This window comes from Quercus lobata, chromosome 12 (genome assembly GCF_001633185.2).
Source record: "Quercus lobata isolate SW786 chromosome 12, ValleyOak3.0 Primary Assembly, whole genome shotgun sequence".
Classification (NCBI taxonomy): domain Eukaryota; kingdom Viridiplantae; phylum Streptophyta; class Magnoliopsida; order Fagales; family Fagaceae; genus Quercus; species Quercus lobata.
Genome location: NC_044915.1, coordinates 18,938,704 through 18,966,656, shown reverse-complemented (window position 1 = coordinate 18,966,656; position 27,953 = coordinate 18,938,704). Strand labels below are relative to the sequence as shown.

Here is a 27,953-nt window from a genome sequence, read left to right as displayed (position 1 = left end):
AAAGTGATAAGTTTTGAACCACAGGTAGGCAACATGCAAACGGGCCAAACCTCAGGTGGGTTTACTGTAATTATCCTTTTTTTTTTTATGGTAACCTAAGAAGTACGAGCCCAATGCCCCTAGTCCCAAGGCTTTTTGAAAATTCTCTCTTTTCTTTTCTTCTCTCTCTCTCTCTCTTTTTGAAAGACATGGAAATCTTTTTTTTTTTAAATTTATCTCTTTTTTTTTTTCTTTTTCTTTTTTTTTTTTGAGATTTGAAATTTTTTCATTACCAAAAAGTGAAGAAGATGAAGATGAAGATGGAGTAAAAGTGATGAGTATTTATTCATGATTATTGTTTTTTTGAAAAACCTATCCTTTGAATGAGAATAACTTTGGCTGGAAGTTGATGCGGACTGCTGGATAAGTCCTTGCTTAATTCCTACCAAAAAAAATAATAATAATTTCAATTAGCAATGGATTTATTCATTGAAATGAATTGAAAGTACTTACCCAATGCCCCTAGTTCGGGGTATATTTTGTGCTTAGATTGAAGTTGAGTTCATTTGATGTTGAAACCATTGGGGAACATGAAAGAAGATCACAGTCCACTATCATTGGTTCCTGCAAAATGACTTTCTTTCTCTAACTTGTTAGAAACCAATTATCATGAAAAAAGTTTGGCCAATGCCCCTAATGTGGACATGCTTACAAAAAAAAAAAAAAAATGGAATGATGCCTCAAATGAAAATGTTCTTTCATGCAAGAAGGACATATCTGCATATAAGATAAATAGGCCAATGCCCCAAGTTTAAGCATGCTTGATGCAAAACAAATGGGCTTAGCCTAACTTGCACCTAAACAATTTTGTCACATTGTTTTGACTTTACTCCACAAGGTTGTTTCGGTGATTGGGACCGAGCCTCTGCAAGGCTGCTTACGTACCTCTCTCATAGAGGATCAGGTCAAGACATAGTTCAAGAGAACTGGATTTTAAAAAAGAATGATTTTTTTTATTTTATTTATTTATGAACAAGAGGTGATCATTTAAACAACCATTTTGGCAAATCAAAGTGTTTAAGAATCAAACAAATTTCTTTGATTAGGAAGGATCAAGATCATTAAACTCATGTAATCAAATTTGCTTCATCCTTTTGAACATTGTCAGATTAAGTCTCCAAAGGCAATCAAGAAATGAAATGTGATAATATTTATGAATCACATTGTTGGGTTCAAACAAGGAGAATGCTCCAAGTTTGGAAGTTCTTTTGAGTCATTTTGAGAATTTGAGAAAATTTGTCTTCAGACATATCATCCTGTGGGGTTTGACAATTTTAAGAACTTTTCCTTTTTAATTCAAGAGAAAAATATTATTAGAGTTTAAGATGCGCCTACAATTAGCAAGACTTCAAGGAGATCTTATACATGGGTTGCAATGTAGGCCGAGTTTAGGTTATAAAATGAATGATATAAAAAGGCTCAAAATTCCCTATGATGCTCCCCCAAGTATGCATTACTCAAAAATCAAGTTTTGGAGGAGTTTTCTCATTTCTTCGTTGTCATCTTCTCACTAGTCTTCATTAGTCACTTGTATCAACATTTGTTTTTATGCTCATTCATCTTGAATCATACCTCTAGACTTTCATCTTGTAAAATTCTTCTCTTTTTAGGTTGCATCCTCAAGTTTCCAACTTGGTACAGTTTTTCTTTTCTTTGGCCCTAGCTTTTGCCTAGACCGCCCTTTTGGGTTTTCAGCCTAGCGGGCTTCTTTTCTTTTTTGGGTCTTTAATCTCTTGATTGAATGAACTTTTGGGGACCTTTTGCCCTCCTTGTATTTCTCAGATTTAAGATTTTTAGTCATTTTGATGCACTCTCTAGACTTCTTTCTTACCTCAATGCACTTACACCTTTCTGTGCTTAATGAATCTTTTCCTTTTTTTTTTGATGAACTTTCTTTTGGATGAACCTTCTACTCTTCTTGGCATGATGAATTTTAGGTTCTTCAAACTTGATGCACATTTTTTTTCTCACATTGATGGAATTTCATTTCTCTTTCCTTGATTGAGTGAAAGCTTGTTTTTCTTTGATGATCTCTTATCTTTAGCTTAAGGAATTCTCTACTTGTCTTTCATGTCTTCTAAGAGAGCTTTATCAATTAGCTTCAAAGTTACAAGGTCGACTCCTCCTCAACATGAGATTTAAGCATGCATACTTTGAATTTTTCCCACCCCAAGTTTAGACTTTAGTGGGTTCATGCAAAAAAAGGCTAAATGTTTGAAGGCTTAAATGGGCTAGCAATAGATGATGAACATTCTAGGTAATAGGAAATAATTTGGTTTAACCAAAGATGGCCTCCTATCCCTAGTAATGCTTGCTTGTAGGCACAGTGATTCAAGCTCTTTTAATAAATTAATCTTAAAATAAAAAGTATGAATGCTCTAATGTTGTGAAATGAAAAACTTTTGAAAATTGGATCAAGTGCATGGATTCTTGGGATTTTCCGATGGATGGATTCTTTTTGATTGCCTATTAAGACCAATTCTTCTTATATTCTAAGTCAAGTAGCAAAAGTCTTTACATGGATCAAATGAAATTAATCATTCCTTGGTACAAGTTGATTGCTTAAGCCTTTAAACATCAAGATTTAGAAAATGTTTTGTCCAAGGGATCCTCATGTACCATTTAGAATTCAAACTAACAAAGAAACATGGAATAAACAAACAAACTTTAAGCTTAACCATGATGTTACAAACCAAATGTGGAGTGAGGCAAAGTTGGGCTACTTGCTTCTTCTTGGTCCATTTAAGATGCTTGAGACTTGGTATGCTTGAACTTTGATTATGATAAAATGGCTTGGGCTTACACTTGGAAGGCTTGAACCTTGATTATGATATTTTGGTATTTGCATGAACTTGGGCATACACTTTGAAGGCATGCATCTTGTGAGCTTTTGGCCTTTGACGTTGATCATGCATATACACCATTGATGGGCTCAAGTGTTGGGCTTAGAATGATTCAAGAAACAATTTTGGGCTTCCATACCAAGTAGAGTTCAATCATAGGCTTTTGGGCTTAAGTTCATTCATAGCATACAAGTTTCAAAGCTCAAGCATTGGATTTGAGTCATCATGGTTCAAACAACGTCCATACACATGAGTAATGCAATGCAATTTACATGGACCAACGTAAAGATAGGTTCTATTAGTCATTACAACATGGGTAGAAGGTAGGTTAAAGGTCCCCACAAGCTAGAACATCGTACCTGCTAACTTGTGACGCTAGGAGCGCTACGTTGGTCCGAATGGTATGGTTTGTCCTTATGAACCACCATGGCATAACCATGATGATCCTTGTCGCGGTGGGTGGTAGGTTCACCGTTGGGTATGTGAGTCTCAGGAAGATCACAATCCACGGCTAATACTACCGGGCTTCCGGGCTAGCACACAAATAAAATAAATTTCATTCAAGCAAATGATGCATGACATGCAAAATAATGACATATTAGACATATTATATATAAAAAAGCAATAAACAAACAATGACATGGTTGACCACCATAATCTAATTGAAACTTAGTCCTCAATATTTCCAGTGGAGTCGTCACTGTGAGAGACTATGCCCCCGGCCCGTTTTATAGGATGTTGGGCCAAACACACGTGAATGGGTGGAGTTGTGTTATTATCTCTTAAAATGAAGGTTCGACTAGTTATATTTTCCCCTCTAGATCAAGGGTTTTACAATGGAGTTGTCATTTATTTAATTATTGGGATAAATAAGAAAACCAAAATTAAAAAATTCCTCATTTTATTAATTTTCAATTGAATTTACATTGATCATAGGAAAATTACATGGCTTTCGTCCTAGATACAATTTAAGATAAAGTACATAGTTTTGTTTCCTAGTTACAATCTAGAAATTGAAAATTACAATGATAAGCATTGTCTATCAACCCTTGATCTAAGTTCGAAGGCTATGTTACAAGGTGAGAAGGTGTTAGGCACTCACCTTGCCCGGTGAAACCGGTCTTCTAGACTATGGTGGCCAACATTCATATCACATCATCCAATATGTTATCCATCAATTTGCATATTGAATTCATCGTGTGTATATGTGATAAACCCTAATTCCATTTTTTAAGCATGTCATTTGGATTGAAAAATAAATTCTAATGAATATGTGTGGATGATGATATCCTAAATTCAAGGATTTGAAAGAATTATTAAACAAACATATTTTTCATATTTTTTATGTGGATTTAAGATTAAAATTAGTGTTATACATGAACATGTGATAAACAACCAAGAATATATAAGAACAATTAAAAACATTCAAACATATTCAAGGGAATTTAAATGATTACTATCATGCTTTAATCTTAAACTCTCATCATGGCAACACAAAAAATAATTAGGGAAAGAGATTATACATTCATGCAAGATCTATATGGTGGAGGAGGAGACTCTTGAAAGAGGTCCTAAGGGCGGAGAAAAAGAAGAGCTAGAAGAAGAAGAGTGAGTCTCACTCAATACCTTGAATTTTTGAAGATCAAGATATGAGAAGATTATTCAACTTCACTAGAACTTAAGAGAGGAAAAGAAGAGGGAATTTTTTGTATGCCTTGGAATGAAGGAGAGGGGAGGGTTTATATAGTAATGGTGGAGGAAATATGAATAGAATGTCATTTAATGAGAGTTGACAAAGAATCATAAACCTAGATCTCATTTTAACCTTTGGGGAAATCTGGTGCATTAAATGTGGAGATTGGTGACAGTAAGGAATAAGCAAAATTCGGTTTTTCCGTAGCTACTATAATAGCATGTAGAGCTAACTTCAAAAACTCATATCTTACTCAATTCTGATCGGAATTGTCTTATTCTTGTGCTCGAATTGAAGCCCCGGATGTCTAGTTTTTGAGAAAATTAATCTCATTCATAGATTCAAAATATTCTGAGAGATATCAACGAAATGGTGAACAGAGGTCATTTGTTAGAAAACAATTTCAGCACAATTAACATTAATAGGTCCCAAATTAATTTCTAATTAACATTAATAGGCTCCAATCACTCCTATTTCAGACCTAATTAGTTCCAAATTTACTCTAATTAAAAGATAATTGCACAAATTACTCATTGAATGATTAATGTTTAACTATCTATTTAATTAGGTATGTGCGACCTTACCATAAAATGTAGTCCTAACAAGTCAAATTATGACACATCATTGATCTTAAATTGATTATACTTATAACCAATTGAAATCAATTGTTCATAATCACATATAGTCGGACTCAATTTGTGATAGTACATCTCAGCCATTAAAACTTGATTTGATGATAACTTTCAATCTGGTGGTCCGATTAGAGCTTATGACCAGCAGAAACCAATCAAATTATGACACATCATTGATCTTAAATTGATTATACTTATAACTAATTGAAATCAATTGTTCATAATCACATGTAGTCGAACTCAGTTTATGATAGTGCATCTTAGCCATTAAAACTTGATTTGATGATAACTTTCAATCTGGTGGTCCGATTAGAGCTTATGACCAATCAATTTGATTATTACATCATCAAGATTATTTTGGTGGAATGAGACTAAGGATTTAATGGCCAGAATCAAGATACATATTTTCAAGAAAAAAATTACCATTTTACCCTTTAAGTGAAGTTAAATGCAGGTTGCAAGATGGGGTGTCAACAAGATTTTTTTTTTTTTTTTTTTTTAAAGAAGTATCTGATGTATTCGGTGGGGGAAGAAAGATATTTAAATAATGCTAAATAATTACTGCATTTTGTAATTATAATATTAATTAATTAATGCTGACATGAAAAATTGTGGGAGTTTCAGAAGTTTCGGTTTTATATATATATATATATATATATTGATTACAAAAAAATTAGCAAACTAGAACAACTAAGAAATCAAAGAGAGAGAGAGGGAGAGAGAGACAAAGAGTGTTTGGTTTAGACAAAACTCTAACTCAAAACTTAATTTCGATCATCCAATTCTCAAAATTAATGGGCCCCACCTCAAAAAAAAATTTGGTTTAGTTTTTTTTTTTTTTTCTCAATTTCCATAACTCAAAACTTAAAAAATTGAGTTAGAGTGATGGAAATTGAGAACAACTTTTTGGAGTTTTCAAGTTATGAAAATTGACATTCGATGGCATACTTATAAATCTAAGCAATTGTATGGGACCCGCAATCATGACATGTCTTCATCAAGTCAGACCACAATAGTTACTTTACTCCCAACAGTTCCTTCTTTTCCTTTCACTTTTTTTTGGAACAAAGTTTAGCTACAAAATTGGTTGTAGCCTAAAACTAGACATGGTAAAATGGGTCAAAATTTTCTGACCTGACCCGAAAAATACTTGACCCGAACCCGATTTTTTTGACCCGAAGCAAAAACAGGTTGACCCGTGACCCGACCCGTGTTTTTTGCGGGTCGACCCGACCCGTGTTTTTTACGGGTCGACCCAACCCGAACCATTTTTTTAAAACTTTTTTTTTGGGTAAAAAAATAGTGAAATTAAGACAATATTGGTTTAATTGTTTATTGTGAGCTTTAAGGAAACAATTGATACATTTACATAACTGCATGCAAATTAATTGAAAGATAAATGGTTGAGCATTCTGTAATGAGTAAAGACTTTTAGATATCAAATAGCAAATACATGCCAAGATAATCTGGTTACAGTAGAGTTAAAAACAGATTTAAAATTGTAGACATGTGTGAGACACATTCACAAGTGTGAAAATAGTAAAGCCAAAGTATCAAATTAGCATAAATTATGAATGCTTAGACCTATTTTTTAACAATTTATGTTCAAAATAAACGATTTTTCAAAATAAATTATGATATTTTCTTAGAGTGTGTGCTGCTTAACAATAATATGATCTTCATAAAAGAGACCATGTATAAATAAGTAAGCAATCAAACTTTAATGTATATCTCGAATTGAAATAGAGTGCCAACCACAATTGATAATAGATTATAAAATTAATTTTTAAAATTGTAACTTTGTTATATGTTTTTATTCTTTATCAAATGAGTTATCCAATAAGTCATTCGTATTTTTTTTTGGGAATGTTGATATTGTGTAAAAATAAAACTTGTGTATTTGTTTTACTTATTTTTGTGTTATTTTGTTTTAGATAGTAATGTTAGGATTTGTATAATTTTAAAATTACACTGTCATATTTTCGTGAAACGCATTGCTTCTTACTTCAAATTCTTAGAGACTTCATTAAGTTTTTTAAATGTTTCCCAAACCCTCAAAGTCAAATAAATTAGCTTTCAAATTCCATAAATATTAATAAGTTTAACTGAGTTCATTCTTGATATAAGTGGTGAATTTAAAATAATGCATTTTACATCAAGTAATATGTTGCATAACTTTCCAAATAGCAAATACATATTGTTTTCTTTATAAAAATTAAATAAAAAAAATTTCATGTGTAAAATACAGGTCAACCTGACCAGAACCCTTTTTTAACCCGCTTAAAATGACCTGTTTTTGACCCGTTTGATCCGCAACCCGATTGACACAACCCGAATCCGACCCGACCCACCTGTTTTGCCATGTCTACCTAAAACTACAACCTTACTCAATAATATATATATATATATATATATATTACTACATATTTTGAAATTCTAACCATTGAATTGCATGTTCTTTACGCTTTTAATCCACATGTCAAATTTTGTGTCAATCGGATATTATTAATATATGATTTATAAGCTTATATTTTATGTATAATTTTAAACTACAAAATTTGCAATTAAAACAATATATTAATAACGTAGCTATTAATTTTTAATTTTCTAAAAATTTTGTAAGTATGGAGAATATAAGAAGAAGATGAATCTAATAGTGGATTTGTCAAATTTCATCTTCAATAAAAAGATATTGAGTAAGGTTGCTACAACCAATTTTGTAACCTAAGGCCACAACCAATTTTGTAGCTAAACTTTAACAAGAACCTGAAGATGAATAGCAATCACAAATTCACAATATCTCAACAAGCTTAATATGAGTGTACAAATGTGTAGCAACATCCTTTTCCTTCAAGCATTGGTCTCTCTTTTTGTTTCTATTTTGCTTTGCCAAAGCAATAACATCCTTTGAGTGTCCTAATAGAAATTGAAATAATCTCTCAACTATGATTATTCATACTCATCTAATAGATTCAATAATTCGTCCTGCTCTAAGTTACCAATATTGTCAATAACAAATATCACTTAGGGCTATAAAGGCTTTAGCATAAGAGATAACTTTGATAACTTGCAGTCACAATAATAGCCAAAGAATAGTTGCATCTATGGGTAATTGAACAAGAACTAAAACATCCTTTTGACAACATTTCTTTACTTTCTTTCAAAAGCTTAAATTAGCTAAAATCTAAACTCTTCTTCTTTGTCATCACAATCTTCTCCCCATAAATCAATATATGTCTCAAACCCAAAATCAACAAACCCATAAATCCAAAACCCATAATCAGCAAACTTATAAAATAGAATGATTGGATTAAAAAAAAAAAAAAAAAAAACTACTTAAAGAAAGAGCAAAATGAAGACAAATACAGATCAAATTTAAGATCTAACTAAATGGGTAGATCCAAAAGCAACAACTGAGAAAGGGAGAGAGACTGAGTAAGAGAAAGACAGGGTTAAGGGACCATATCGATCTGGGGTAGTCACCTGAATTGGCCAAGGAGAACAAAGATGGAGTGTGGGCTATAACTATTCTTTGTTCTGATGAGTGGAGAAGAAAGAATTGAAAGAGTAAATGTAGTGATAGAGACAGAGAAATGAAAGAGAGTGGGGGAGAGAGAAGAGAACACGCAAGTTGAGGTATAGAACCATTCTTGCCACTTTCAGCTTGTGGGCTCCACCATTTTGAGTTAAAGATGAGTATTTTAGCAAAAAACTACTCCTTAGTTTTTAAGCCAAACACAGTTGGGTGAAAGTAATGAGAAAAATAGAGAATTTGATATGAGATATAGGTTAGAGTTTTTCATTCATGAAAACTGAGTTTTGAGTCATGCTAAAACCAAACATAGCCTTAAAGACTTATCTGTAGTGGGCGCTGGGTGTGTCTGCCCAGAGAAATCACAAATTGATGGTGTATGGTTGTGTGCAACCTTTGAGAATGAAGAAAGGATCCTATAGTGTGTGTGATAAACCTTTGAGAGTGAAGAAGAGACCTTTAGGGTCCGTTTGGATTGAGGGAGGAAAGAGGGAGAGTGGAGGGGAGTAGAGTAGAGTTGGCTAAAAATAGACTAATTTTGAGCCAAATTTACTCTACTCTACTCTCCCTCTCTCCTCCGCAATACAAACGAACCATTATTCTGTCAAATCCAAAAGATTAAGGTAAGCCAAAGAAGTATTTTAATGAGAATGGAGGAAAAATTATTACTTTTTTAATTCTCTTTTATTTTTTGCATTTTGAGTAGTATTATAATCATAACATTTTCACAAAAAATTCACAGCAAAGCTTAGGTGGCAAGATGTTAATGATTCTTATTTGAGTCCACTACTAATATCACTTTTTTACTTAACACTTGACATCTAGACTTTATTGTAAAATTGTTCATAAAATTATTGTGTCTATTTTTATTCTTTTTATGAAAAGTCATACTTATAAAATTTATGGAAATAAAATCTAGAAATGGAGGCCAATTCGTATATATTCTTAGAAAAAATTAAATTGGAAGGTGTTGATGCCCTTTTTTTTTAACAAAGGGCTCAACAGCAAAAGAAGCCCAACAATAGAGAATGTGAGGAAGGAAAAATGGTAAAGAAATAAGGAAACAAGCTCAGTAGGCTGAAATGGCAAGATTGATGGCCAACAAGCCCACAAGAACAAAAAAGAGAGAAAGAATAAGTGAATGGGCTAAGGAAGCCCAAATAATGAAGTAGTAAGCCCATGAGAATAAAAAGAGGTAAAGAATAAGTAAATGGGTCGAGGAAGCCTAGGAAATGAATTAGTAAACTCAATGGGTCGGTTTAAAGGCCAATAAGCCCAAAAAGTAATAAGAGATAAAGATATGGTAATTAGGCCAAAGAAGCCCAAAGAATTTAGCAAAAAGCCCATGAAAGTAAAAGAGGTAAAAAGGAAGTAAACGGGCCAAGGAAGCTCGAGGAATGAAGTAGTGAAATGGGCTGGCACAACAAGAATGTTGGCCAACAAAGCCCAAAAGAGGTAAAGATGTGAAAAGTGGGCTAAGGAAGCCCAGAGCAAAAGATTGATGAAGAAATGGGCTGGCACGGTAGGAGCATCAGCCTACAAGCCCACAGAATAACAAGAAATGAAAGGAGAGGTAAAGCTATAGCAGACATGATGAAGTGATATAGCAGGTTCAATAGCCAAAAGGCCCACGGACACAGAAAATGAAAACATGGGCTCAACAAGAAGATGAGGGCTTTTTGCCCAAGCAATGCCCAGTCCAAGAAGGGGTGAAAGGCAAAGAACATGAGCCCAAAAGCCCACACATCCTTCACGCCACAAAAGATAAACACCAACACGTACAGTAGAATCAAACAAACACGGAGGCAGCAGAAATGGTGTGAAGGCCAGAAAGAAACAAATTCAGATGGAATGGAGCATACACAAGATTAGGGTACTACCTACTTGTACCCAACCAATACATGGGAGGTGGGCCACGGGTCAAGGCTTTCAGAGGGTATGGTTTGGTAGTAGGGAGAAAAATTTGGTCTATTCTGGGATTCCCGCCCAAGCTTCTTTGGGAGAGATGTCCTACTGGGATGGCATCTCACCCATAAGAGGTAAGTATGGGATGGGACCACTTGATGCATGACATAGAGGTAGGTAATGAAGAGGCTTGATCCTTATCTGGATGAGGGAAGTGAAAAACAGAGAGAGGTAAGAAACAAGACAAGCAATTTTTTCTAGGAATGGAAAGTGGTGTAACCAACACATTCAAAGCAATGGTAGTGGCTGAGCAGCCAATAAGCAAGTAGGCAATCCTGGAAGGATACCCATAAGGAGCCAAAAGCAATTGAGGGGGTAAAAATGGTAAATCCCACCACGGCAGATAGTATAAAAAATGATAGCTGTGAACAGTGAAAAGAGAGGAGGAAATGGGGAAAAAACGAAAGGAATGAGAGGTAGAAAGAAAGAGTAGAAAGAATGGATAAAAAGAAAGAACATAAAGAAAACGAGAGAAATATAAGTGGTAGAAATAGAGACATGCATCAATAGATCACATTTTTCTCTCTCTCTTGACAGACCCATTCTCTGAGGGATTAAGAATCGAATCTTAAACCATTTATGTCCTTTTTCCAAAGTGCGTAACTTATATGGCAGAAGCCTTCTTTGAGGTTACTCACATTGGAAATTGGCTTCCTTCTTAGACTCACTTTTACTAAAAAGCTAAGCCTACTTTTTTGGCAGACAAGTTTTCTTTTTGCTATTTGTGCTTATTGGGTGATGAGTTTACCGTTTAGTTATTAAGTTGTTTGTCGTAGCGTTATTTCCATTTGTTGTATTATTTTGTTGTAACTTTATTAGCTACTTTCCTTATTGGCGTTAGTCTTATTCATTTCGTTTAGTGTTCTAGTTATTCCTACCATGCCCGTACCATATGCCTAGCCCATAGTGCTCCTGCCAGAATGCGTCTATATTGGGATGGCCTAACTTGTGCACAAGCTGGTTTAAAGTGTAGTCCCATTTAAGTCAGTCATAGCTCTCTTACCTTAGATCTACGGGCCATAGTGCCGCAGGAGGGATCGAAGCCCAACAACATAAAAAGGCTCACCATGGAAGGGATAATTACTATACTAGTATATACATGTAAATTTTTTTTTTTTGAAAAATTTTGGGGGCCATGGCCCTTTTGGCCCAATGTGGCTCCGCCACTGATTTAGGCTTACCTTTTTTTTAATTTTGGGTGCCAACAAGTATGTATCATATTTTTTTTTCTATACATACATATAGACACATGTTCATGTATGTAGTTTCAAAAAAAAAGTTTCAAGTATATATGTAATAATGTAGAGTTTCATTTTCACTTTTGGCACTGGAGGGGTAGCTGTTGTTTTTGCTGAGATGAATTATGAATTCCTAAGAGGATTTTATAAAAACATATGATTAGGGATGGCAATTTTTGCTCGACCCACGAATACCCGGCTTAGCCCAACCCTAATGGGTAGGGTTTTACCCGGCCCGATAAAGAATAGGGCCAGGTTTGAGTTAAAAAAAAAAAAAAAAACCCAAAGCAGGTTCGGGTCAGGTCCGGGTTTTGTTAAAAATCTGGCCCGAACCCAGACCTGACCTGACCCATTTATAATTTAAGGAAAATTACTAAAATACTTGACTATATATATGCCACTTATATCAAACCCTACCCATATACACTCCTCTCTCTCTCTCTCTCTCTCTCTCTCTCTCTCTCTCTCTCTCAAGCTCTGAACACAACAAATCTCAGCAGCCCCTCTCTCTCTCAAGCTCTCATGCACTGCTACCGGCCCCCCCTCACGGCCTCGCTTAACCTCACGGTCCCATGGCTTCATTCAACCTCACGGCTCTGTTTGTTCGGCCTCACACCCGTGATTTTTCTTTTTTCTTTTTCGGTTCATTTCATCTTTCGTTGTTTTTTCTTTGTTTGTGTTTGTAATTTTTTTGTTTGTGTTTGTGTTTTTGATTTTGAAAAGGAAAATCATAAATCTGAAATTTTTGTGTTTGTGATTTCTGTGTTTGTGATTTTGAAAGGGAAAATCTGAAATTTGTGTTTGTGAAATCTGTGTTTGTGTTTGTGTTAGGATTTTTGTTTGTAATTGTGATTTTGAAAGGGAAAATCTAAAAATTTTGTGTTTGTGAAATATGTGTTTATGTTTGTGTTAAGATCTGTATTTGTGTTTGTGATTTTGAAAGGGAAAATCTGAAATTTTTTTGTTTATGAAATCTGTGTTTGTATTTGTCTTAGGATTTGTGTTTGTGTTTGTGATTTTGAAAGGGAAATCCATAAATCTGAAACTTGTGTTTTTGATATCTGCGTTTGTGTTTGTGTTTGTGTTTGTGTTGTGATTTGGGGTTGGGCATGACAGACGGGGCCCGTGGAGCCCGGCGGGGCAGGTTTGGGGTTGGGAAAAAAACCCTGTTATTAATCGAGGCGGGTCCGGGTAATGGGTTCAGGCCCGCAGGTTGGGTTTGGGCATAAAAAAATCCGATCCAAACCCGAATCGTTGCCATTCCTACCTATGATAAGGAAAAAAAATTGTTTCCCCATAGGCGTATTCAACCTATATCAAATATCCTACTTCCTAAGGGAAGAGTGATGGGTACTACATTTCAACGAGTAAGTTAGAATTTCAACATTAAGGGGTCAGAGTGATAACAAATATAAAAAATCTAATCAATTTAAGGTGAAGTAGGAAACAAGACAAATTTGAGGTCATTCATATACTTATTGCAAAATTAAACTAAATATACTCTTAAATAAAAATAACTTAAGGGTGTGTTTAGATAGAACTTATTTTGCTGAAACTGAAAACTGAAAACACTGTAACAAAATAATTTTTAAATGTGTGAATAGTACTGTGAGATCTATTTTTAATGAAAAAGTTGTTGAAAAGTGTAATTTGTGGGTCTATGAACAGTGCATGCATACTGTTCACTGTAGAAAGTCAATATTTGCGGTTACTGTTCAATGAACAGTAATCGCATTACTCTAAAACAAAACGCGTGAAAAAAAAAAAAAAAAAAAAAAAAAAAAAAAAAACAGAAACGCAGGAACAAGAAACGCAACGCAACTTAAGTCGAACCCAAACACACACTAAATATAAAGTTAAAAAGTAAGTTCTTGAAAAATTTAGGATTGTTGATACTTATGGTGGTTATAGTGCCCATTTTCTCATCATTAGAGCATTCTTATCAAGAATTGCAAAAAATTTAGCATTTACCCTCTCAAAACCCAATTTTATAACATATAATACACCACTTTACAACATCCCTTCCATCAAAACTTCTATTTTTTTTTAACATTCCATTTAAATATTCTTTCTTTATCATATTTTATTTTTCCTTCTCTCTCCTATATCTCTCTCTCTTTCTCAACCCAATTATTCTCAGCACCACCGGCCACCGCATCCACCCACGCATACCACAACCACCACATCCACCCACCATCGTCGCCACCAGCCACCAGCCACCAGCCAGATCCACCGCAACCACAAACAACAGCAGAGAAAAAAAAAGAAGAAAAACCTCCACATCCACCACATCCACATCCACCGTAGGACCAAAAAAAAATCAACAGCAATCGGACCAAATCACCACCAACCACAGCAAGAAAAAAAGGAAAAAAACCCACAAACCACGGCCAAATCGGACCAAAACCCACAGCAAAAAAAAACCCACAAACCAAATCAACCAAATCGGACCACGACTCCTTCGATCCACGCTCCGACCTGTGCTCCATGGTTGACCACCAAGCTCCGTCGCACGATCGGAGCCCAATCGGACCCAAGAAGAACCATGCAGAACAAAAAAAAAAAAAAAAAAAAAAAAAAAAAAAAAAAAAAAAAAAAAAAAAAAAAAAAAAGAAACCTCCATCGTCGCCACCGGACCACAGACATCGGACCCATGATCCATGACCACAATCACTGGACTACAGCCATCGGCATCCCACAATTGCCGAAGCACAATCATCGGCGGAGCCCATTCATCGGCGAACCACATCGGTGAAGCACAGAGAGAGAAGAGAGAAGAAAGAAGTGAGAGAGGAAAGAGAAAGATAGAGCAGAGAGAGAGCGTTGAGTGAATAAATAAAAAATCAGCTTGGCTTGATACTCCGGCCTGGGTTTCGTCGGAGAGGGAGGCGTCGAGCAGAGGGAGAGAAAGAGCAGAGAAATGGTGAAAGGGAAGAAACGGGAAATGAGAAAGACAAAGACAAAGAAGAAAAGAGAGCGGGTCCCACTTGAATAAAAAAATAATATAAATTTTACAATGGATGAACAGTGCGGTCTCAAATATGAGACCGCACTGTTCATCAATGCCAAAAATTATAGCATTTACTTGGCTTGATGGAGCAAGCTTTTGGGTCAAAAATGCTAAAAAAAAGCATCTTTTAGCATTTAAAACCCTTAATGAGAATGCTCTAACCATTTAGCATCCCAAATAGTTAGACAACTAGATTCTCCAACAACAACAACAACAAAAAAAAGTTAGACAACTAAAATCAAACATGACACTATTTTTTTTGTCCAAATCGAACAAGAACGCATTTTTAAAAAGGCAAAATATAAAAATCACTAATCGGATTTAGGCCAGTACCAAACCGTACCAATATTTTAAAAAAATAAAAAATAAAAATCCAATTTTCTCCCTCAACACAAACGACCCAACACTATTTCAAAGTTCCTTACTTCTCTAAGTCCTATACTTCCTCCCAATAGCTTGTTTTGATTGCACAAGTCTCAAAATGATTACATTATATCAAATATATATAGGGGCGAAAGTGTTTGATAGCCACTAGTAGATAAATAGCAGCCAAAGCAAGATAAAAGAAAAAAGTTTTTGTACCATCTCACAAGCCCAAACCTTAGGAATAATTTTGGTATGTTATATTTCTTTTTAATTTTTTTAGCAATATTGTTTTTTAACTCTTACTTATAGTTGAAATTCCTCTATTTAAAATTATCTGACAAATAGTACAATACAATCAAAATATTGAACGTTTTCACTAGAAATATCAGAAAGTGCCACTTGAGTTATTAGGTTCTTAACTAACTTGTTGTGAATGGATTATAATAAAATCAGTGTTAGTGATAACCCATGCAAAAGTTATGTTATTTCAATCACAATTTTCCATCTTAATAAGTTATGAAAGGAGTTGTGTACTTAGCATTGCTCTTCCATCATCCCAAAAAGTAGGTGGCCTGAAGATGAAGATTAATGCTACATAAGCAACAAATTTCACAACTTTTTTTCTAACTTGTTAAGTTAGCAAGTTTTTACTGATTCTCATATAAGTCCACTACTAACATTACTTTTTAACTTGCCATTAACAATCTGTGTCAATTTTTTTTGTCAAAACATTTTTGTTTTTAGACTTTCTTGAAGATGAATAATTCTTGACTGTATGTGTATGAGGGCCAAAATGGAAAAATGCCCCTATTTGGAAAACAATTTAGTAAAATGCTCCTGTTTTGAAACTATTTAGCAAAATGTTCCTGTTTTTGAAACTTGATTTTAACAAAATTGAGTTACAGGTGGAACTCGACATTAGCAATATTAAGTTTTATGCATATTTTGTCACTTAAATTTTTTTGTAGAACTCGATATTAGTAATATCAAGTTCTACTTAAAAAACATATAGAACTCGATTTTGAGAATATTGAGTATTACACAGAACTCGATTTTGTTAAAATCGAGTTAAAAAATAGGGACATTTTGCTAAATAGTTTGAAAAGATGGACAAATTGCTAAATTATTTTCTAAAAAGAGGCATTTTTCCCATTTTGGCATGTGTATGCATATGTGTTCTTGGAATATTATGGGTTGTACCAAAAGCCTCATGAACCAAACTTGTTGAAAGCCCACTATTTTGCCAAATCTTGGGACGGACTTAAAAACAATGTGAAAAAAAGTTAATTGGGCTCAATTTCATAGGCCTGAACCCAACAACAGAAAACCCACAAAAAGTCAGGGACCGCCTCTGTAATTTTAGAAAAGTTCGGCACCTCCTTTAATTTTCGCTTATAAATAGCCACCCCGGCTTGCCCTAGCCTAGTTTTTATTTTCTCTCTCTCACCCTAAATTTTCTCTCTCTAAAATTAGTCAAAATCTCATAGCTAGGGTTTTTTTTTTTTTTTTTTTTTTTGCTTCGAATCGGGGCAATAGAGAGGGTCTAATCGACTCTTGGGTTCGTTCGTTCAGTGCGGTTTGTACTGTTAGGGTTAGGGATAGGGTTTATTGATGGGAACGGAGAGGAAGAGGAAGGTGAGCTTGTTCGACGTGGTGGACGAGTCGAAGATCGCCAAAATCAACGGCGGCGCCTTCTCGTCCTCGGCGGCGGCGATGAGCAACAGTGTTAGTATTATTGGCGGAGGTAATAGCAGCAACCCCGCGATCAATAGCTGGACGGGGAGGCCGTACTCGCAGAGGTACTATGAGATTTTGGAGAAGCGGAGAGGCTTGCCTGTTTGGCACCAGAAAGAAGAGTTCTTGCAAGTTCTCAAGGCTAACCAGACTCTCATCCTCGTCGGTGAGACTGGTAGTGGCAAAACCACTCAGGTTTGATCTTTGTTTCTCTTTTCTATAATATGTTTGGTTGCTGAGAAACTAGAGGGAAAATTGATGCAGGTTCAGGGATTTGCTTATCAAATACTGAGGTTGAAATTTTAGATTAGGGTTTTGGTTGTTTAATATCTTATACCGACCTTTTAATTTTCCATTTGTTTGGGTTTATAAGCATGGATAGTCTGGAATATTTTATTCTGTATATGACCCTTTAATTTTCTATTTATTTGGGTTTATAATCATGAATAGACCGGAATGATTAGTGGCGAAGCTTTAACTCGATAGCATGCATAAGAGTATTTTATTAAAGTTTGTTGTATAGTCATTTACTAATTAGATATAAATGTTAAAAAATTTATCTGATAGAGTGGGTAAGAATTTGATGTTTCCAAGGAATTGAGGGTTTTTTTAAAAGAAAAAACTTCCTTGAACCTTAATATTGGTGCCCATAAGATTGAAATGTATTTTATGTTTCTGGGAAAGTTGTGTGTTATATTTTTTAGTTGATTTTTTATTTTTTTATTTTACGTGTGCCTTGAGCATGGAGTAATTATCTTGTGTGTTGAACATGGAAGTTAACGAAATATATGCCCCTTTTCTACAGATTCCCCAGTTCGTTTTGGAAGCAATTGATTTAGAAACTCCAGATAAGCGCAGGAAGATGATGATTGCGTGCACCCAGCCTCGTAGGGTGGCTGCTATGTCTGTTTCTCGTCGTGTTGCTGAAGAGATGGATGTAACTATCGGAGAAGAGGTTGGTTATAGTATCCGTTTTGAAGACTGCAGTAGTGCAAGAACAGTTTTGAAGTAAGCTCATCCTTCAGATTTAAGATGTCTTATCTTTTATATATATATATATATATATATATATATATATTGGGTGGTTACGTGCTGCCTGGACATGATTTGAAAGTGTACTCATTGTTTGTTTTTCGTATCAGGTATTTAACAGATGGTATGCTTTTAAGAGAAGCGATGACAGATCCGCTTTTGGAACGCTACAAGGTCATAATTCTTGATGAGGCTCACGAAAGAACATTGGCAACTGATGTTCTGTTTGGACTTCTGAAGGAAGTGTTGAAAAATAGACCTGACCTGAAGCTAGTTGTAATGAGTGCTACTCTTGAGGCTGAAAAATTTCAGGGTTATTTTTTTCAAGCACCACTTATGAAAGTTCCTGGGAGGCTTCATCCGGTGGAAATATTTTACACTGAAGAGCCTGAAAGGGACTACCTGGAGGCAGCAATCCGAACTGTTGTGCAAATTCATATGTGTGAAACTCCTGGAGATATACTTGTGTTTCTCACTGGTGAGGAGGAGATAGAAGATGCATGCCGAAAAATAAATAAAGAAGTTGCAAATATGGGTGACCAGGTGGGACCTGTCAAAGTAGTGCCTTTGTATTCTACCCTTCCTCCGGCTATGCAGCAGAAGATATTCGAGCCAGCTCCACCTCCTGTGAAAGAGGGTGGCCCTGCTGGAAGGAAGATTGTGGTGTCAACAAACATTGCTGAAACTTCTTTGACCATTGATGGTATAGTATATGTAATTGACCCTGGGTTTGCAAAACAAAAAGTTTATAACCCACGAGTGCGTGTGGAATCATTGTTGGTATCTCCGATCTCTAAGGCTAGTGCACACCAGAGATCAGGGCGTGCTGGAAGAACTCAGCCTGGAAAATGCTTTAGACTTTACACTGAGAAAAGTTTCCAGAATGATCTTCAACCACAGACCTATCCAGAAATATTAAGATCAAACCTTGCAAATACGGTTCTTACTTTGAAGAAACTGGGAATAGATGATCTAGTGCATTTTGATTTTATGGATCCCCCTGCTCCAGAGACATTGATGCGGGCTTTAGAGGTTTTGAATTACCTGGGAGCGTTAGATGATGATGGAAATCTGACAAAGCTGGGCGAAATTATGAGTGAATTTCCATTGGATCCTCAGATGTCAAAGATGCTCGTTGTTAGCCCTGAGTTCAACTGTTCAAATGAAATTCTATCAGTTTCTGCCATGCTTTCAGGTATTTTTTTTTATTGTCTTGTCCTTTTATTTTCATGTTGAGTCCTGTCCTAGTAATATAGGAAAGTACTGTTTGGCTGCATCATAATTGGATGTAGCCATGGGTCTGGCATGTGCACAGACATATATCTGTGCATATGATGTCTTCCAACTGCTTGCACATGCAAGTACATGTGCACGTGGTTAGAATACTGTGTCAAATTAGGTTGTCATCAGCAACTGTCTTCTCTAGGTTTCATGCCCCCGGTTGGCATGTACCATAGGATTTCTAAGTAAGTGCTGATGCAGATAGTTGCAGTTTCTCAGTATTCTCTCATGAAGAAAATGGTATCGTCTCGCCTCTATGCATCTGCTGACCTCCGTGGGCCTCCTCTGTGATAACCAATTTCTTTCTTTAGTACCCAATTGCTTTGTCCGGCCTAGGGAGGCTCAGAAAGCTGCTGATGAAGCAAAAGCTAGGTTTGGGCACATCGATGGAGATCACCTCACGCTCTTGAATGTATACCATGCATACAAGCAAAACAGTAAGTACTTTTATCTGTTCTTTTCTTTAGATTTTTAATTTTATAAATTAGCCTCAAGCAGTACTAGTCACTTTTCAATGCACTCTGGTTCTAATATTCTTCCTTGTTTATGAATGGGTTGCAGATGAGGACCCATCATGGTGCTATGAGAACTTCGTCAACCAAAGGGCGTTGAAGGCCGCTGATAATGTTAGACAACAGCTCGTGCGTATCATGGCCAGGTTTAACCTCAAATTGTGCAGCACTGATTTCAACAGCCGTGATTACTACATCAACATAAGGAAGGCTATGCTAGCAGGTTATTTCATGCAGGTAGCTCACCTGGAACGTACTGGACACTACTTGACAGTGAAGGACAACCAAGTATGTAAAGCGATTCTTTTATTATCCTTTTCTTAAAGCTTTTTTTCTTATTGGTTCTGAAATATGCTGTATTTAGTTTTTTTTTTTTTTTTTTTTTTTTTTTTTTGCAAAAATATATATCTAAATTTCCTTTATAATCTGTTTTGCAGGTGGTGCACTTGCATCCATCGAATTGCTTGGATCACAAGCCGGAGTGGGTCATCTATAATGAATATGTTCTAACAAGCAGGAATTTCATTCGGACGGTGACAGATATTCGTGGTGAATGGTTAGTTTCAAGCTTTTGATTAATGATTTTTCTTTTGTGGCAGTAATAAATTACTGTATTTTATTATTTTTCTTGGGGGGTGTGGTCTGGCAGGTCTCTGAGTATGACTCATGATAGGTGGATGTTGTATATATGATTAAATTCCAGTATTTGGTCTCTGCTAGTTAGGTTTCTTTTTTTTTTTAGAATAAAATTCTAGGCTGTTTATTTGATGCACTTGGCTTTGATCTTGTTCACACGTGCAGCTTGAGAACTAGTTCAACTAGGATTTATAAGAAATTAAGAATAAATTGCTTTTGCATTAGAGTAATGTTACAGTCACAAATTATTTTATAACATTTTTGATGTAGCTAACTTCTTTTTGGTTTTTACCTAGGCCCACCATTAATATCATTTTTTTCATTTACCAGTAACCACTTACCACATCAGCAATTTGTAAAAAATTTTGTAAAAAGGATTGTGTCTCTAGCATTACTCTTTGCATTATCGTAGGCTCCTTTATTTCCCTTATAAGAAGTGTTTATCAAGGCTAATGGGCAATTTTCTTTGGGTACAGGATAATTGATATAGCACCACATTATTATGATTCCCTTATGAGATGTGTTTATCAAGGCTAATCGGCAATTTTCTTTGGGTACAGGATAATTGATATAGCACCACATTATTATGATCTGACGAACTTCCCGCAGTGTGAGGCTAAGCGTGTTCTTGAGAAGCTTTACAAGAAGCGGGAGAAGGAGAGGGAGGAGAGCAGGAACAGAAAGTGATAATATTTTCAGCTTTGGCATCGTTCAACTCCTTGTTTGCCTTTTCTACAACGGAAAGGAGGAGCCATTTCCTGAGATCTCAATTCTTTCATTATATTAGCCATTGTGGAACTCTCAGGAGGACCAGCTTGGCAGTGAAATCGGTGGAAATTTGGCAATGTTTCTGTACCATTAACTAGTGCTAGTTTTAGTTAACTATAATTTTCTATTGTATTGATTATCTTAATTTATTCTGGATTTGATGGTTTCATTTAAGAAAAACGGGAATTAATGTTATCTATGCTACAGGGAACAGGATCCCCTCAATTGGGCTTTACATTTTAACTGTCCCAAATAGCTTTTTTTTTACAATTAGTGTAACATAGTTAGCAAACAGTCAACTGAATTAAGAAGTTTTTAAAAAATAGTTTTATCTTTATTAAATCGGCTTTTCCTAAAAAGAAAATCTGAACTGAGAATTAAAGCGGTTATATTACTTTTTTAGTCAAAATTATTTACCATCTTCCTCTACGAAAATCTCTTAACTAAAGTTGTCAAAATCGGGATCTTAAGTAGAATCGTAAGAGATAGGTGGGGTTAAAATTGGGATCTTATGTAGGATCGTAAGAGATAAGTGGGATCGTGAATTGTAGGGTCGGATCATAGATCATAAGATCTTATATATTTTCATATTTAAAACAAAAAACATATTAATAATGACTTTGTATGTTGAATAATCATATAAATTACAAATTTATCTATAGGAAACAAAGATTTACATTATATGATGTAATTTGCATGCCATGTTTCGTTACATCTATACTAACGAAATAAATATATTTACATTTTGATCTAATATATCTAAAAAGTTCTATAAATATTTAATTAGCAACCAAATATCAAAATATTTATCAGCAATATGGAAATATTTTTCAAATTCTAAGTTTGAAATCCTAAATAAGTTATCAAATGGAAACTAACTAACTAAAATATGAAATCCAAAAGCAAGATTAATATTAAAGTGAAATGAACATTTAATTATTCTTATTATATGGTTCTTATGACCACAAAATCATCATCAACCATTTTATCATCTATGTAGATATTGTATATTTGTATATTAAAGTTACAAAAGAGATCAAGATATAATTTTACACTCAACTATCTAAGAAACTTGAGTTCCATTTGTACAGAACTCGAGTTTCCCAAACTCGAGTTCCGTGTGAAAAAACTTAGAACTCGAGTTTCAAAAACTCGAGATCCATTTTAAAAAAAAAAAAACAGTTTAACTAACTAAAATGTTTCCTTCACATGCTTTTTTGCTAATATTTTTCCAAAAATATGCTTTTCTGCAAATTTTTCCCAACTATTTAAATTATATCGCTCAACAATAATTACAGAGCGTACTAAACAAAAAAATCAATCAATTAATATACAAATATAAGTATACTAATAAAATTATATATAATAAAAACATTTTAGTAATATTATAACACAAATTAATATATTGATCAAACAAATTTAACAACATTATAGCTTAAAATGTAGCAAAGCCAATATAAATTCTTCATTTAAAAATAATGAAGTATTCCTTCATTTTTATTATAAGTGAACTAAAAACTAAAAAAAATTTGCTTAGATTAACATAATTTTATAAAAATAAAAAATAAAAAGCCATACCATCACAACATAGATAAATAAAAACCCTTAAAACTTCATCAAAACCAAAAATTTATCTCTTAAAGAAAAAAAAAAAAAAAAAAAAAAAAAAAAAAAACTGATGTTTTGGTAGGATCTCATTACGATCCTATACAATCCTACATACGATTCTACAATTTTTACAATCTTAGTGCGATTCTAAACGTTTTGGTGAGGTGGGATTGTAAAATCGTGCGATTCTACGATCCAGATCGCAATTTTAACAAATATGCTCTTAACCTTAAAAAACTATGTCTGATTATCAATATATATATATATATATATATATATATATAATTCCAAGTTCTTGGCACACCTTGCTTAAAATTTTAGGCCAACTACAAATATTTTGTTTGATGTTTTAACCACAAAATTTTAATGATTCTAACTTATAATTTAGCTATTACATTTTTTATTTTGATAGAGTAAAAGGATTAAAAAAATGGAGCATGAAGGATTTGAAAAATTCAGCAGCACCACCAAAAGCAATTACTCAATTGAACCAATTCAATTGAGTTTATCAAAATGGGTTTATCACCTTAAAACAATTATTAATATTAATATATATTTAACTAGCCTTATTTCATGCACCTTATGCGTGCTTGACACCTTTTTTTTTTTTTTTTTTTTTGGGTTTTGTGTAATTGACTTACCCCAATTATTGATTAGGCACTTGAAACGATCTTAGTAACAATATGCTAAGAGAAATATCTTTGCATGGATACTTAGGATTTTTTTTTTTTTTTTTTTTTTTTTAATGTCAATTTTTCATTTATCCCAATTTGAAGTTTATGTGTTTGTCCAATGATATTATTTATTTGCGAACTACTGATATAGTCCGAAGAATGATGAAGCTAGCACCAACAAATGAATATCGAAACTATTACTAGCTATCTATCTATCTATCTATCTATATATATATATATATATATATATAACTGAAGTGTTTGACCATTTGTTGACCTTCTAATATTTTGCCACATAAACTTTGGTAGTCCCACAATTTTACATATCATTTTTTATGAATTTATTTATTATGTCAAAATGAGAGTTTTAAATTGATTACTACTTAGCAACATGGAGATTTTTTTTTTTTTTTTTTTAAACCAACTACTACTGATATAGTCCAAAGAATGATGAAGCTAGCACCAACAAATGAATATCGAAACTATTACTAGCTATCTATCTATCTATCTATATATATATATATATAACTGAAGTGTTTGACCATTTGTTGACCTTCTAATATTTTGCAACATAAACTTTAGTAGTCCCACAATTTTACATATCATTTTTTATGAATTTATTTATTATGTCAAAATGAGAGTTTTAAATTGATTACGACTTAGCAACATGGAGATTTTTTTTTTTTTTTTTTTAAAACCAACTACTACTAAACAATATAGAGAGTTTTAAACCGACTAATACTTAGCAGACTAGATTGTTGATCTTCTAATATTTTGCCACATAAAATTTGGTAGTCCCACAATGTAAGGGCACGATTCCTGCGCGGCCCAGTGACATTTTTGGGTTCACGCGGGAGAGATCCCTCACAATACGATTTGTAGAGAGTGGGCTTGAAAAGCTTGGGCTTGGTCACGGGGGGACGGTCCGGTCTGGATTTCAGAAAGATCCCTGTGGAAAATGGACTGGGCCTAAACGTTTAAAGCCCCGCCATGCAGCCACTTCTGAGAATGGGCTCCTCGGACTTGATCCGAGGACCCTTGTGGTCCTTTCCGGCTGTCCAACGGAGGACTTTCTCTGTTCTGTGCATGGATCGTTCCGGCGATCTTCTTCATGAAGTCTCCTTTTTTTTCCCCCCCACTTGCTAGATTCACTTACTTCTCCTTTTATACTAGTGTGCGTTCGATGTCCTTCGTCCACGTGTAGGGTCAGTCTTTACAAATACTGACATTGGTCCCATCAGTCTAATCCCGGAATTGTTGGGGATGACTTGATAAAGCTGTAGAGTACGGTTCTGTCAGGCATTGTGCCTTATCCAGAAGGGTATTTAGGGTAATCGCCCCAAGGTATTTTGGATTTCCTTACGAATTTATCCCTTTATTCTGGGTGGATCATGGGCCTGCCGAGAACTAGACTGTCCTCGGCTGCCTCCCAAAAATTGGTCTGTGCTCTGCGTCATGGAGCTTGGGCCACAGTTCTCCTCGGATTGGGCCCTCGGACTCTCTAAGGGCAAATGGGCCTGGTCCACGAATTGCTGGGCCCCACAATAGCCCCTCAAAACCCTTCTATCCGAATTCCGGATTGGAAAGGAGGGTTTTGGCAAACCCGGGCCCTTAATATGGCCCATTTAGCTTGATCCCGCATTTATGTGAGCGGTTTCCCAGGAAGTTAGGCGGTTTTTGAGGGATTCCTTTTAATCCGCTCGGAATATGCTCCTGCCGCTTGGATGTCCCAGACGCGCCCTTAATGAATTCCCCTTAACGAGGCTCATTTATATCCGGCGGCTCATTTGATAAGGTGGAGAAGTGGAACTGACGCCTCTTTTTTCTTCAGATTCTTTAGGAAGGTTGAATGCATTTAATGCCATCCGTTCTGCTCTTCCTATAAGAAGGCAAGCAGGAGGCCATCACTTTCATACTAACTCCCTTCTATTCTTCTGAGATCGCAACAAATGATGAAGAAATCATGCCCCTCCTCTAGACACCATATTCTGATAAAACTTGAAATGGCTCGATCAGGGCAAGGGTGGCGCAGACTTAAGATCTGTCTCGCCTCTCTTTCAGCCAAATCCGAAGCAGGGACTCGTCGTGTCGAACTCTCGGCGTGACTGAGTCGAGAACAACCAAGACCAGCACCACCCGGCTCCTCATGAGCATACCTAATATGGCACCAACGTGTTAGGAGTCAGGGCTGAGGCAGGGGCTAAGTGCTTCTGCTTCTCCCTCTTTTGCTCCTTGGTGCCCTCCTCCGCTTTCCTCTTATAGTCTTCCCAGCACCAGTTCCGTCTTGGTGCCTTCCCTTTTCCCTCTTTTGCTCCTTTTCTTTCTTTTCATCCCTTCTCTCTTCTTCTCCTCCTTCTTTACTCATGTCCTCCATCTTCCTCCTTCATCTCCTCCATCTTCTTCATTGATTTCTTCCTTACTATTTCCTTCTCCTTCAATTCTTCTTCCTTCTCCTTCAATTCTTCTTCCTTGTTCTTCATCCTTTTCCGAAGAAGGTTCTTGTCATGATATGAGCAATGTTGAGGCAGAGACTGAAGAGACCTTGAAGATGAGTTTTAGAAGAAGCCAGACTGTTTACTTCTCTGTACTGCGAGTGTTATCGTTGCTTCAGCAGTTCTCCTTTTGTATAGGCTTGTTTGAGCCCTTTTTCGTACATTGTAATAATCTCTTATATTAATAAAAGTGTTTATTATTTCATTTTGCATATTCCGTTTATGTTTTTGTATATTGGTAAATGCTGCTCGGCTCAATGAGAAAGTATCTAAACCGATGATAACTAAGACCAAAATACTTGATAATAAAAAGATGTTGCCATAACTCTAATATAAGTGTTTGGCTCAATAAGGCCGACCAGTGAAAAGTAATGATTACCATGCTGGCTGAGGAGAGAACTGGAGGCTTGATGCCGTGTTTGGGTCCGAGGACCATACAAGGCCTTGATTCTATCCGAAACTCGTAATAATAATAATTTTTACATTTGGTTTCCCCATAGGCTTGAGTCCGAGGACCATGCAAGGCCTTGGTTCAGTCCATAACTTGTAATAATAATAATTTTATACTTGGTTTCCCCATAGGCTTGAGTCCGAGGACCATGCAAGGCCTTGGTTCAGTCCATAACTTGTAATAATAATAATTTTTATACTTGGTTTCCCCATAGGCTTGAGTCCGAGGACCATGCAAGGCCTTGGTTCAGTCCATAACTTGTAATAATAATATTTTATACTTGGTTTCCCCATAGGCTTGAGTCCGAGGACCATGCAAGGCCTTGGTTCTGTCCAAAACTTGTAAGATTTCTTTTCTGTACTTGGTTTCCCCATAGGCTTGAGTCCGAGGACCATGCAAGGCCTTGGTTCTGTCCAAAACTTTATTTCTTTTTGTACTTGGTTTCCCCATAGGCTTGAGTCCGAGGACCATGCAAGACCTTGGTTCTGTCCAAAACTTACGAGATTTATTTTTTGTGTTTGGTTTCCCCATAGGCTTGAGTCCTGTGGACCATGCAAGGCCTTGGTTCTGTCCAAAACTTTTGGATTTTCATCTCTTGTACTTGGTTTCCCCATAGGTTTGAGTCCGAGGACCATGCAAGACCTTGGTTCTGTCCAAAACTTACGAGATTTATTTTTTTGTGTTTGGTTTCCCCATAAGCTTGAGTCCGTGGACCATGCAAGGCCTTGGTTCTGTCCAAAACTTTTGGTTTCATCTCTTGTACTTGTTTCCCCATAGGTTTGAGTCCGAGGACCATGCAAGACCTTGGTTCTGTCCAAAACTTACGAGATTTATTTTTTTGTGTTTGGTTTCCCCATAGGCTTGAGTCCGTGGACCATGCAAGGCCTTGGTTCTGTCCAAAACTTTTGGTTTTTCATCTCTTGTACTTGTTTCCCCATAGGTTTGAGTCCGAGACCATGCAAGACCTTGGTTCTGTCCAAAACTTACGAGATTTATTTTTTTGTTTGGTTTCCCCACAGGCTTGAGTCCGTGGACCATGCAAGGCCTTGGTTCTGTCCAAAACTTTTGATTTTCATCTCTTGTACTTGGTTTCCCCATAGGTTTGAGTCCGAGGACCATGCAAGACCTTGGTTCTGTCCAAAACTTACGAGATTCATTTTTTTGTGTTTGGTTTCCCCATAGGCTTGAGTCCGTGGACCATGCAAGGCCTTGGTTCTGTCCAAAACTTTTGATTTTCATCTCTTGTACTTGGTTTCCCCATAGGTTTGAGTCCGAGGACCATGCAAGACCTTGGTTCTGTCCAAAACTTACGAGATTTGTTTTTGGTATTTGTTTGTTTTTCGGATGTAAGCCCCTAGATCAGGGCGGGGAGAGCCGGCTTGAGGCCAAGAGCCCCTAGGGCTGCCTACGCCATGGGCGCTGCAAGGAGTAGCCCCTAGCAGAAGTT

At 35.7% G+C, this 27,953-nt stretch overlaps 1 protein-coding gene across 5 annotated transcripts; it reads left to right on the top strand.

The window, feature by feature from the left end:
• The first annotated feature begins 16,792 nt into the window (after window positions 1-16,792).
• Window positions 16,793-21,516, top strand: LOC115971186 (probable pre-mRNA-splicing factor ATP-dependent RNA helicase DEAH2). 5 transcript variants are annotated; one of them, XR_004087254.1, is made up of 7 exons: window positions 16,793-17,247; window positions 17,858-18,060; window positions 18,195-19,279; window positions 19,585-19,802; window positions 19,927-20,165; window positions 20,315-20,433; window positions 21,074-21,516. XR_004087254.1 is itself a non-coding variant. In XM_031090928.1 (7 exons), exons 1-7 carry the CDS (start codon window positions 16,930-16,932, stop codon window positions 21,048-21,050), a joined length of 2,151 nt encoding a protein of 716 aa, XP_030946788.1. In that variant the 5' UTR covers window positions 16,795-16,929; the 3' UTR covers window positions 21,051-21,066. The 5 variants fall into 5 exon arrangements, 2 of the variants coding, with proteins under 2 accessions (XP_030946788.1, XP_030946787.1); XR_004087252.1 differs by having other exon boundaries at window positions 19,577-19,802; XR_004087253.1 differs by having other exon boundaries at window positions 19,567-19,802.
• The last annotated feature ends 6,437 nt before the right edge of the window (window positions 21,517-27,953 follow it).

Excerpts from the sequence above, each read along its gene's own strand:
- LOC115971186 (XM_031090927.1), top strand. The coding sequence starts at position 16,930 with ATGGGAACGGAGAGGAAGAGGAAGGTGAGCTTGTTCGACGTGGTGGAC. Across the intron at positions 17,248-17,857 it reads GTAGTGGCAAAACCACTCAG|ATTCCCCAGTTCGTTTTGGA; the intron begins GTTTGATCTTTG and ends CCTTTTCTACAG. Across the intron at positions 19,803-19,926 it reads CCATGCATACAAGCAAAACA|ATGAGGACCCATCATGGTGC; the intron begins GTAAGTACTTTT and ends AATGGGTTGCAG.